The 12,540-nt window shown below is 39.2% G+C and overlaps 1 protein-coding gene across 2 annotated transcripts in view; it reads right to left on the reverse strand.

Annotated features, from left to right (window-relative positions):
* Positions 1–3,077: 3,077 nt before the first annotated feature.
* sdccag8 (SHH signaling and ciliogenesis regulator sdccag8) overlaps positions 3,078–12,540 on the reverse strand; it is a 43,974-nt gene continuing 34,511 nt past the window's right edge. The window contains exons 17-19 of one of the 2 annotated variants that reach the window (XR_014597932.1): positions 3,684–3,810; positions 3,313–3,411; positions 3,078–3,280 (exon numbers count right to left, since the gene is read on the reverse strand). Coding sequence is in view for 1 of the 2 variants with exons in the window: in XM_084020979.1 (XP_083877105.1) it covers positions 3,385–3,411; positions 3,684–3,810 (154 nt within the window). In the remaining variant the exon portion in view is untranslated. Of the gene's footprint in view, positions 3,412–3,683; positions 3,811–12,540 lie in introns of both variants that reach the window. The other variant, XM_084020979.1, reaches the window with a different exon arrangement.

Raw genomic sequence — 12,540 nt, forward strand, 5'->3', positions numbered from 1 at the left:
AGAAACAAAAATGGCTGAAGAATGTAGGAGGGAAAGCAGGTAGCCTTCCTTTTCCATCGTTTATTTTAATGATGTTTTTGTGTTGTTTTGTGACCAAAAAATGTGCCGGCTGAGAGGTGACAGGTTATATTAAAGACAGATGGAGGTGGACTGTGAGCTTAAAGAGGGGAAAAGACAGAAAAGGATTGACTTAATCACCTTTTTTTTCTACAACTTTATCCAAATCAGCCCACAGGCGTTTTTCTGTGAAGGCTCATCTCACCTGGTTGGTTATTGATATGTATGAGGTTGTTTTTATTTATATTCAAGGCTTAGACGGAGAGTTAAGAAAGCAAGATGTAGCGCAAGTTGAGCAGAAAGGAAGGTATGAATGTAAAACTGGAAAAGAGTCAGAGGAATAGTAGTGTTTGGATATGAAATGTGAGTTTGTGAGGTCAGTTAGTTCTTCAGATTGTAGATGTGAAAGAGCATTTTTCTACCTTTTGATCTATAGAAGTGGAGGTGGTCAGATTCAGGCACTCTTCTGTCTTTAACTTGCACTGTCACTTCTCTGGTCTGGACTTTGTTTGTTTGCGTCGTCATGTCTTCCAGATTTACCAACCAGATTTAAAATCCCCTCAATTTCTCTGTCTTCAAATGCCAGTAAGCCTTATGGATTAACTTGGAATACATCCAGCACTTAAGAGTAAAAACAGAATCAATGGACGTGGGGAAATATATATTTTTTAAATTTAGAAATTTCAACTGCATCTTAAAAATCCCAAACATATGAATTATTTCACGTCATCTTCAATATTTGGATAACAGATGTAAAGAGCACCAGGGGATGTGCTCTAAGGCGTGGAGAATTGTATTCCAGTATTTATTTGTTTTTATTTTCATCACTGATGGATAACTTGAATTTCTTTTCTGTTTAATTTATTTGATGTCACTTTGTTTTGGAGTTTAGCTGTAAGGGGGTGTCGTTGTGTTTCACTCTGCAGTTTAAGTCTTAAAGAGATTTTGTTTTAAAAATAAATCTTTTTTTTTTCCTTTAAAGATATCTTGTATTTGACACGTTACCTGTGTTTCCGCTGCTCTTGAGTCCGTATGCTTTACACTTGCACATCCATTACATTGCAATCAGCTGGCAACGGCGCTTTATGGCAGAAAGTAGAAAAGGATGGCGCTGGCCTGCCTGCTGTAGTCCTCTGTCCGCACAAACCGGTCCCGAGTCAAAGTGGCACTCAGAACTCGTATGAAAAATACTTCTCTGTGATCGATTGAGCCTGTCTGGCACAGCTGAAGCAGCCGAGCGGTTCAAAATGAGTACAGTTCCCACCCAGCTGGCACCGTGGACAGGCTCAAGCAAATGCTCACAAGTATTTGGATGGATTTCAGCTTTGATTTGACCCAGGTCTGTGAGCAACCGAGGACTTCTAGCTGTACGTGCACGCTTACCGCCAAAATCATTAGAAACCAGAGTTCATAAAATACCGCTTTGTAGCTTGGGCCACAGCACTTTCACATCCATCATTTTTATACGATTCAGAGGAATCTGATTCAACCCTGCTTTAAAGGAAGAGTTTTAGCTTTTAGTTGTTGTTTTTTTTAAAGAAAATTACGTTTTTTTTAAAGCACATCTCGTGTCTACATAACCGATAGCTTTGATGTTGCTCTGATGTCTACAGTTGGCAAAACCTGGGTGATTGTGTCCCGCATGCCAAAGACGAGTCAGTGCTGCCACTGCAGAACCACGCTCAGTGGATATGTTCAGTAACTTGGTCAGTCTTCATAAACTAAAATGTTTGGGAAAATCCACTGAAGTCACTGACTCTTCTGTTTTGAAAAGTTTTCCTCCAACTATTTCAGCCTCCATATTTCCAAGTTAATTTACTGGCAGCTGCCAGATGCTGATTCAGAGTCAAAGATCATAAAACAATTTATGTTATCAATGTGGGGTTCAACCTTAAATACTACGAACCAGATGTGGGCACACATCAGTTATTGCTTTAACTGGATGCTTTAAGCCCCCTCACAGCTTTACTGGTTCCCCCAACTGGTGTGAATCGACAGTATGTGAGATCTCTGACGCTGCAATGACTGTGTTCACTCTTAAAGCTGCTGCTATTTGTACTGTTCATCTATCACACAACAGATCTGACTCCCAACAGCATTTGAATAATATGTAGTCCTTTCAAAGACCTCAGCTGCTCTGTATTGATCTCATCTGTTGTTAATGAAGCAACGTTTTCAGCCAAAAAAAAAAAAAAAAAATGACAAACCTCACTCGGCGTGTAATGCAGACGATAGTAAATGACTGGAAGGATTTCTGAAAGTGTTTGACCTCGTGTCCGGCGACAGAACTCCTCCCCTATCTTCTTTCTCTGGTACTGGACTACTATCATCATGTGATTATTAACATGAACAAGCATGAGGTTAATTTATCTATAAATGGCAAACAAAAGACGGCAAACATGTACAAATATTACAAAGTGTAATTGAGTTTTAATTTCATCTCCACATCCATCTACTGTAGCTTTACAGCTGTGCGAGACATTTGTGAAGAGCTGCCAGCTGTTCTCAGAGCGGGCCGTGTTTCCCTGAAGCGCTGTAACACTGAGTTCAGCTCTCCTCTCTGACGCGTCAGTAGAGCAGAGCTGACGTCTGAGACGGCGTCGGGGAAACTCAGCAGATCGATCAAACAGCCTTTTTCTGTCCCTCCTGCTGACAGTGCAGTGCTGCTGGCCTGTGAGGCCGTGAGGATGTGAAAACAACAAATTACCATCAACATGAAGCTGTTTTTTACACTGTACATCCTCAGTATTTTTACACAATGTATATGATAGGGATGCACATTATTTTCCTTCTTACAGACGGCTTCAATAAAGCACTATGTCAATCTGCAGCGATGTGGTGTCCACTTTTTTATTTGCTCTCTGGCTAAAAATACGATTTCTCTTCTTTCAGCTCGTTTAAACGGTAAAAATCAAAGTGAACCAGAAATATTCTGCATCAGTCTTTTCCCACCAAAATGTGAAAAATATTTTTTTTGTCATACAATGATTTAAAAAAGCAGGTTCACAATAGTGCATTAGTGAGTTTTAAGTGAGTTTATTCAATCTGTTTTTAAAAGTAAAATACATTTTTACAAAAAGCATAGTGGTAATAGTACCTTGAACCACTCAATCCATAAAAGTAACAGTCTACTCCCTGAGAACCTGATTTTCAGTTCTGATAACAACACCTCAAATGTACACAGTGAACTTCAATACAGAAAGGATGAACAAACATTTTCTCCCTGGGTTAAAAAAAAAATCAAACACAAATAACAGTTTTCTATGTTCTTGTCAACAGGAGATTTTAGACTTCAGATCCAGACACAGACCGGAGGAGCAAACCGATTCACGTGGACAGAGTATTGGCTCGTCTCTAGAAAGACACAAAAACACAACATTTAATACAAACACATAATCCCTTTGATAGTGACTCAGAACAGAATATAGACAACATGTTTTTAAGAACCAGACAGATCATTCGTCGCGACAGGACAAACATCTTACTGATTTTATTTCAGTAAACTGACAACTACAACGTGCACCTGGAGAGAAAAGACATCATCACAAATTAATTTAGAAACAAACCAGTGAGTCACTGTGTGTGTGTGTGTGTGTGTGTGTGTGTGTGTGTGTGTGTGTGTGTACCTCCATGTGTAGACTTTGCATCTCCTCAGTGAGTGTGTTTCTCTCCTGCATCAGCTGGTTCTGTTTGGTCAGCAGCTCATACACCTGCTGGGCGCTGCTCTGACAGTGACGGTCCAACTGCTGCAGCCTGAAACACACACACACACAAACACACACAATATTGACTAACTGTGTGAGAGGCATATAAACTCCTGGCTAATATAAAACCAAATGTTGTAAATATTGAAAGAGAGCTGGATCCATAAATAGTGCTGGACATTGTGTTGATCAAGTAACCCAACACTGTTTACCTGAATGTGATGGCAGTGTGCATTTTGGATTACAGTGCAGACAAGCAGGTGATTCAGGATCTGAAAGACTTTTGTTAAGTGCTGGTCATACCCTGCATTTATATCATGCTGACTGAATTGGATGGATCAGATTATCCATCAATATGCTGAGGATTTTTTCAAATCGATAAATCGTTTTGTCAATAAGTCAGCTGATCGTGAACATTTTCAGGTGATGTCTTCAAATGTCTGTTGTTTTATCAAATCAAGAGAACCAAAAGCCAGAGTTAGGTGTATTACTATGATGGTATAGTATGCCATGAGAAAAGTTTAAAGGAATATTTAATATAGTCCATCCATCATCTTAGCAGCAGTCTGAGGAGGGCATTCCAGACGCTCCTCTCCCAGCAACGCTTTCGATCTCTTCCACTGTCATTAAAAAAGTCAGAAAGATGTTCCAAAAAAGTAGTGAAGTCATAGTATAATATGTCTTGATATGGTATTAAAAAGTCATAATACTGCACATCTAAAAAAAAAAAAAAAAAAGTATTAGTTTTAGAAAACTTTAAAAAGTAATACAATATTATTGTCTTTAAAAAAGTTATAGTATACAAATGACAATATGTTATGGGAAAATGCCATTAACACTTCATGGTATAGTAAGGAATAAATATGTTATCATAAGTAATACAGTCAAAAAATGTAATGTAATGTCAGTATAGTGTATCACAAAAATATTTTTAAAAAGTGTGTAGTGTAGTATGACAAAGATTATGATAAAGTCATAGTATCATATGTATAAAAAAAAGTAATTTAGTATACATAAAAAAGCCATTGTATAATATGACAGGAAGAACATGTAATACATTTTAGTTTGAAGTTACCAGTTTAAGTATAATATGTCATGAAAAGGGCATTACAAAATCATGGTAGTAAGTAGAAAAAAGTCATCCTGCAGTTAAAAAGCCATACAAAGTCATATTATAGTATGTCGTAAAAAGTCATAGTATAGAAATATTTTTGAAAAAAGTCTTGTATATAAGTCATAGTATAGTATGTCAAAAAAACGAATTAAATGGGCATATTATAGTATATAATTATACTTAATGCCATTATTAAATGGCATTAAAAAGTAATTTAAAAATTCAGTGTAGCATGAAGCATTTTTAAAAAGTCATTAAAAAGTAATTTGTTGGAGAAAAAAGTCAAGTATAGTACGTCATAAATAAGTCATAGTATAGTATGTCGAAAAAAGTAATAAAAAAAGTCATAGTTTTATTATAAAAATGTCATAGTATAACATATTGAAAAAAAGTAATAAAAAAAGTCATAGTTTTATTATAAAAATGTCATAGTATAACATATTGAAAAAAAGTCATAAAAAAGTCATATTATAGTATGTCATTAAAAGTATTTAAAAAGTCATAGTGCAGTATGTCATAAAAAAAAGTTATAGTATTGTATGTTGAAAAAAGTAATAAAAAGTAATATTATAGTATGTCATGGAAAGTAATAAAAAAGTCATAGTGCAACATGTTATAAAAAAGTCTTAGTATACCATGTCATTTTAAAAAAAGAAATTAAAAGTCATACTTTTATAGTATGGCATAAAAAGGGGAAAAAAAGTCATAGCATAGTATTTCATAAAACGTCATAAAAAAAGACATTCTATAGTAGTATGTCATATGTCACATAAAAATGTTTAAATAAAGTAATTAAAAGTCACAGTATTATAGTACGTCATAAAAAAGTAACTAATCAAATGATAGTATTATGGAATGGCATGAAAAGTCATAAAAAATAAACAAGTGATAGTACAGCATGTCATTAAATCCATAATATAATACATGAAAATTATAGTCATACAAGTCTTTCACTAGCCAATGCTTTGAAATCCAAAGAGAGAGTATTTATGCTACGTTTGTCCGTCACCGTTTCAACAGGTTCAGAAGGCGTCAAGTAAGACAAGAACAACGCGGTGGATGAAGGCGAGGAAGAGGGGAGGCGAGGGATGAAGAGAGTCGTGTCTCGGGGCAGAGAGAGAGACAGCGAGAGGTAGCTGGGGGGAAGACAGATGCCCCTGCCCTGCTGGTCATGTTGGCAGTGGCAGGGCTGCCTGAGTGTGACAGACGGGGGAGGCGAACATCCCAACACAATCTGCTCCCTGCTCTCCCCCTCACGTTGTCCTCACTCTGCCCCGCGCTGCCTCCTTCTCCACCACAGGGTTTAATCGGGTTCCTGCCTGTCCCCCTTCCTCAGGATTCATCAACTTTCTCTACACCCTTCCACCGCCTCAATCCAGACCCACGGCCGGTCGGTGCTGGAGGCTGAGGGCCATGACTTCCCTCGCTGCCTGGTGTTCCTACAGCCGGCTGCCAAGCTGTCTTGACCATCCACACCCCCGTATCTCCCTGTTCCCGCTCTGCCTCCTACGCCGTCAAACAGCAGGGCTCCGCCACATTACACACACATACACACACACACACACACACACACACACACACACACACACACACACACACACACACACACACACACACACACACACACACACACACACACACACACACACACACACACACACACACACACACACTGTGGTGAGCCAAGACACAAGACAAGACCCACAACCAATATCAGCTACACACAAACACACACACAAACACACCTAAAGGTCAGAAACGGAGGCTGTTTCTCTGAAGCTGTTAACGTTTGATGAGGAACGTGTTGAGAATGTGTTGACTGAAGGCCTTTAGTTCTACAAGCTACTCTGGTGGGGAAAAAGCCCATCCTCATCCAGTCACATCCTCTGATCTTGGTACACGTAGATGCAAAGAACACTTCAGAAAGACCTCATGTAAACATGTACCACATTTTTTTGTTTTTTTTTAGAGAGATTTTGATGACCGACCAGCTCTGAAATCCACTCCAGGTTTGTAAAGCACTAGTTAAGAGCCCGATCAATATGGGGTTTTAGGGACTGATGGATCATTATTATGGAGACAAGTGATTCCCTTCTGTGTTTCACGGAGGGCAGAGCTTTGCACTTTGTGTTCGGGTGAGCCCTCACTCTCAGTGTCAGCTGCTCTGTTTAAATGAAGTTAGCCAGAGAAACGTACATGCAGGATGATATTTAACCACGGTGTTGGTCAGGAGATGCAGAAACATAAAACCGAGCAAGAGTAGAAGAGCCATGAGTATGAGCTCGCTGCTTGGCTAATCTATGCAGCGTTCACAGAGGCGATTCTAGAGTCTGTTGGGGCCCCAAGCAAAATTTTCAGTGGGGCCCTTCTGACTAAACAATAACAATAATAATCTTCTAAATAATCTGACGCCAACGAAAGATGTATGAAACCAACGTTTTTTATATTCAAAATGTGCATATATAAATGTCAAGAACAATAAAAACCATATAATAACTAACTAGTTTATTTACACTTTATTTTTATGAGGAGGTCGGTTGAAAAAAAAAGTATCTTTTTTAATTCTGTCTTCCATTGTGGTCTTTAGCGGCAGTGGCGGCGGCGGCGGGCATCAAATTGATTTTTTAAACATTCATAAAACAGCCCTCGGGCCGAGTCTCGGGGGCCCCCTGGCAACTCGGGGCCCCAAGCAGTTGCCTGCCTTGCCTGTTCACAAACAGCGCCTCTGAGCGTTCAACAGTTTTGTAACAATAGGGAGAGCCCACGTTTTTCCCATCATGCCTGCCCTGTGCCTAATGCTGGACTGAGTCATTATTAAGTTTGTTGTTTCATGTTGCAGAGAGCAAATGTTCCTTTTGTTAGTGTTTGTAATGCAACATGGTGGTTTATGGTAATTGTCATCTTTGTGCTGGTTTATAGTTTTAACCAACATTAAGAGTTGAATTGCTCTTTGCTGTGATACTAGTTAATATGGCTGCTGGAAACAGCAGTGCACTCTGCTGAAAAAGCTATGTAATGACACAATTTTTAAATGATTTTTGCAGGATTTTCTATATTAGAATTTGACATTTGTATGTTTTTATCACTGAGCACATCAGGGAAAGACTCTCCAATGAGACTGAATGATCAAAAATCAATGGAGCAGAGGCCGAGATATTGATGTTTTGTTCCTATGTGAACAGCTAAAAGAAAAAATACATCCTACATTTCCCATAATGCAACATAAGACTTAGACTTAACCTGCCTGCTAGACATTCACATCTTTCACAGGCCTATTGTTAGTCTCCTCCTATACTCAGAATTGTTGAAATAAAAAATATCCCCGTGAAATAATCATTCTTTGTTGCGCTTACTTGGTTTTTCCAAGTGCAATCGGTTTCCTTAATTCTATTGAGTAAACACAACTGTCCACTGAAGTCAGGCTAACTCGGCTTACTTAAGTTGCTAATACTTCAATCAACTTCCATGTACTTGCTATTTTTAAGTTGGACAACTTAAAATTAAGTAAACTTTACAAGAAGATATAAAGTAAACTAAACTTAAGTAAACTTAAGGACTTTACTTACCTTTTTCAAGTGCAACCGGTTTTCTTGATTATTTTAAGTTTGGTCAACTCAAATTTAACAGTGTACAAGTCTGAGCCCAAACTAGTCCTCATGTCTCTGTGGGGTTTTATTGGCGACACGAAAGCAACATGCAGCGAAATATCCAAAAGACATTTATTTAGGAGAAATGGCACCAACTGCACAAACACTGCTGCAAAACAGCAGCAGGCTTTCACACAGCAGTCCGACGGTAAATGAGCTGAACGGGCAGTCAGTAAATCGTCAGTCAGGTCGTGAACTGAGCTTTGTAAAGCGGCTGCAGGTTGTAAGCCGAAGGCTTATGTAATGCAGTAAGCAAAGCTTTAACCCTGGCACAAACAAAACAACCACACACCCTCCGTTTGTCTGGCCACAGAGTCGCCGACCTCTGGCCTTCTTATACAACACGCACACACACTCTCTCTAATCCACCCGCCGTCTCACCTTGTACACTCTGCCACGGGTGTGTGTGCTGATGTGTGTACACATGTGTGTGTCTGATTTAGGCAGCGCTCCTTCCAGCAGCTAAAGCAGCAAATCCAATAACTGGCCTCTATCGACTGGCACACTATTTAATTAGGGCTTAATACGGCTTAATGCCCGGGCACTGCCCTACGCTGTGGTATCTGGTGGAGGTGCGGGACGGAGTGGAGGAGGGACGGAGAAACAAAGAGGCCGAGGTCTCCAGCTCCAGCCGTCACCTCCCTGCCGCCTGCTGCTGGCCTGGCGGACGGCTGGCAGGAGGGTGGTGGTGGGGGGTTAGAGAAGGACAGCCTCCCCACTGACCTGGAGAAAGGACACCACCTGCTGGATCCCACGCTTTACTGACACACACACACACACTCACAACACCCACACTGAAATAATTCCTTTATTATCCTCCAAAAATATCCGAAACCGCTTCCAGAGCAGACGTGGTAGTATGTGCGTATTTTTTGTTCTCCAGCAGACATAATAAAAACAAGTTTTGCTGAGAGGCAGTTTGCAGTAATTTCCCCAGACAGCCCGATAATCAAACTCTGCTCACAATCTCTACCACGAACCACCGCAGTCTCTATTGACTGCTGCTACTAAGGAGATTAATTACAACACAGACACAGTTACCTCTCTGTGGTATACATCAGTCTTAGCCCACAGCTAAAGTCTCAACTCAGTGAGTGTGTGTGTGTGTATTTACAGGTGGGAGCGTATTTCCTAAAGGCACGGTCCGAAGGGAAAGTGCTAACGTCATGTTAGAGAAACCGAGAGACGTTAATAGAAAAAGTGGATCTGGAGGCAGTGTTCAGGTCTGTCATTCAACAGCCCCATATGAATGTGTGCGTTTTTTTATTACCACACAAATCAGCTAGTGGAGCGTGTCACTTTGAAGAAAATATTTACTGGAGAGTGCATACATTATCAAAACGACTTGAAAACAAGCCGAGGAGTCAAGTAACGTCTCATTGCATATGCTGTGTATCTCCAAAAATAACCACTCAACATGGATTATGTTTTTTTTTGCCTATAAATAAAGAAAGTGTGAAGATGAATGTGGGCCATAATTAAAGAGCAGATTTAAACTGTTCTCCTTTAACTGAACACACTCACATCTGAAAAATGTGAAATCTCTGCTAGAAAGTGTCAAAATCAACTCAAGTCCTATAAGATAATGAGAAATGTCAACCTCAACTTGCATGCGTGTCAGTGTGTGTGTGTGTGTGTGTGTGTGTGTGTGTGTGTGTGTGTGTGTGTGTGTGTGTGTGTGTGTGTGTGTGTGTGTGTAGCAGGCAGGGGGCCTAGGGGGTGAAGAATTCAGGCAGACGGCCTTGGCTTGCCTGGTTACAACAACACTGCCAGGGGCATGAAGGCTGCAGCTGCCACACACACACACACACACACACACACACACACACACTCACACACACACACACACACACACACACACACACACACAAAACCATATTTCGCCGCATCCCAGTCCCACCGTCACCACCCTCACACCACAGTGCTCTAGCTAAATCTTGGCCAGCACACGTCTCCGCTCAAGAATTTGTGTGTGTGTGTGTGTGTGTGTGTGTGTGTGTGTGCACGTGTGCGTGCCTGGAGGCCATGCCCCTCTACCCTCCACCAACCTGTCACGCCAGTTGTTGCTCTTGCTAACACGCACGTTTGACATGGGAACACGATCGGTAACACTGTGTTTTGATCAGGACGAGCCTGACACGTGCTCCCTCACTGATACTTTCATTTCTTCTGCTGTCTATTCATTTATGGTTAGCTGTCAGGCCAATGTCAGTCAAATATTTGAAACTATTTCAAACATGTAACATTAACCTAAATTTACTAAAAAAAAAAAAACACTGATCCTAAATCACATTTCTAAACGTGTGTTTATTTCACATTTTGATTATTCTAGTTGTAAAGAAGTGTTTTCATTTCTATGTTTTTCTTATGTTGTAGAAAAGAAACAAAATCAAAAAGCCAAGTCCTCTTAAATATTCACACTAATTGCTTTTATGGGGGGAAAAAATCCAGTAAAGCACAACAAAATCAATAGCATGTGGGCAGATTATGCTCACTTACAGTCAGTTTAATGCATTTTTTTTTAACTGGCAGGAGTATTCTACACTCTTATCTAATAAATGCTTAAATGGATGCAAACATAAACTGGTGCTGAAACAAATACAGAGCTAATGAAGTGGTGTAGCCTGTGTGAAAACTTCTGCTGTTCTCCAGCAGTGCTGAACACAGTGGTGAGACGGAAAACAGGCGTTCTGATGCTTGCATGCTCATCTGCAACATCGCGTCATTTACAACACTGAGCTTTTGCGGAACAGAGCTGTGTATGAAAGCCAAAACACTTTAACATGCAGATGAGCCCAGCCACCTCGCATTGCAATATAGAACTGTAGTTATTGGGAACCTGATTTTTTGTGCCATTATAGTTAGTTTGACTCTCAGTTTGGCTCCAACAGCTCGGCTTAAAATAAAAAAGAAGGGACACTGAGCGCTGGCTGTTTTTGCCGCTTTAATTTAAAACAATAAAAACCTCTGAATATTTGATTTCAATTCAGCTGAATAAAAAAAAACACCCATACTTTGCTTCTTTTAAATTATTTTGTAACAGTTATTATAAGTTATTGTTGTTTGATCAATTATATTTTTCTGCTCTTGTGTTTTTTAGCATCCTGCCTGTAAAAGGCTTTTATTTTGAAGAATTTTGTAAGTTTTGTCTTGAAAAGTGCTGCAGATTATAAATAAATCTTCCTACCCCTGATTGATGAGCTTGAAGGCATTTCAAGACTATTTTGTTTTGTATGAAATCATTAGCAGGCGTTTTTTATTTTACAATATAAATCCTTAAAAGTAGGTGTTTTCCAATATTTTCACCTATTTAGTACAAATCTTGTGTTCTTTACATTACTGCTGCATTTTCCAATCTGCAGTGTGTGTACATTTTTTAATGAAAAAGTATTTATTTGAAAATCAAATTGCACTATAACACATTTCAGTTTGGTAATTGAACATTAAACATCGTTTCTGCTCGTACTTTTGTCACTGCTGAGTGGCAATGCAGTTGTGAAATACACATCAATTTTAAAAGTCTGCACTCAGTGGTACAAATTATTATTATTATTATTACTTTAAAATCTTAAAGTACTACAGTATAATTTGTTTCTAACAACAAGAACATTTCTAACAATGTTGCTATTATAATAGGATGCGTTATGAAAAATCCACAACAAGAACCAATACTCTGATGTGGCCCTTCACTCTGTAATTTCATAGTTTCTCACCAGAATATAATGTAAAATACCATATAAAGCAAAAATGTTGTAAGACTGTATATTATCACCCTGTCTTTTTTTTATTGTTTATTTGATATAATCTCTTCTTAGTCACAATTAAAACAGGCGATGTTCATTCAGAAGTCGGAGGCTTTGCACTATGAAGTTTCATCTAGTCTAAATAAAGAATGCACTCATTAAAAGGTGAGAGGAATAAATGATTTTTTTTCTTTTTACCAGAGAGAAAATGAACATCAGACCAGTTGAATCTGAATTTGTCATGATCAAAAAGTGCAAGATAAATCATTGCCAAA

This window comes from Eutrigla gurnardus (genome assembly GCF_963514095.1).
Source record: "Eutrigla gurnardus genome assembly, chromosome: 11".
Classification (NCBI taxonomy): Eukaryota; Metazoa; Chordata; class Actinopteri; order Perciformes; family Triglidae; genus Eutrigla; species Eutrigla gurnardus.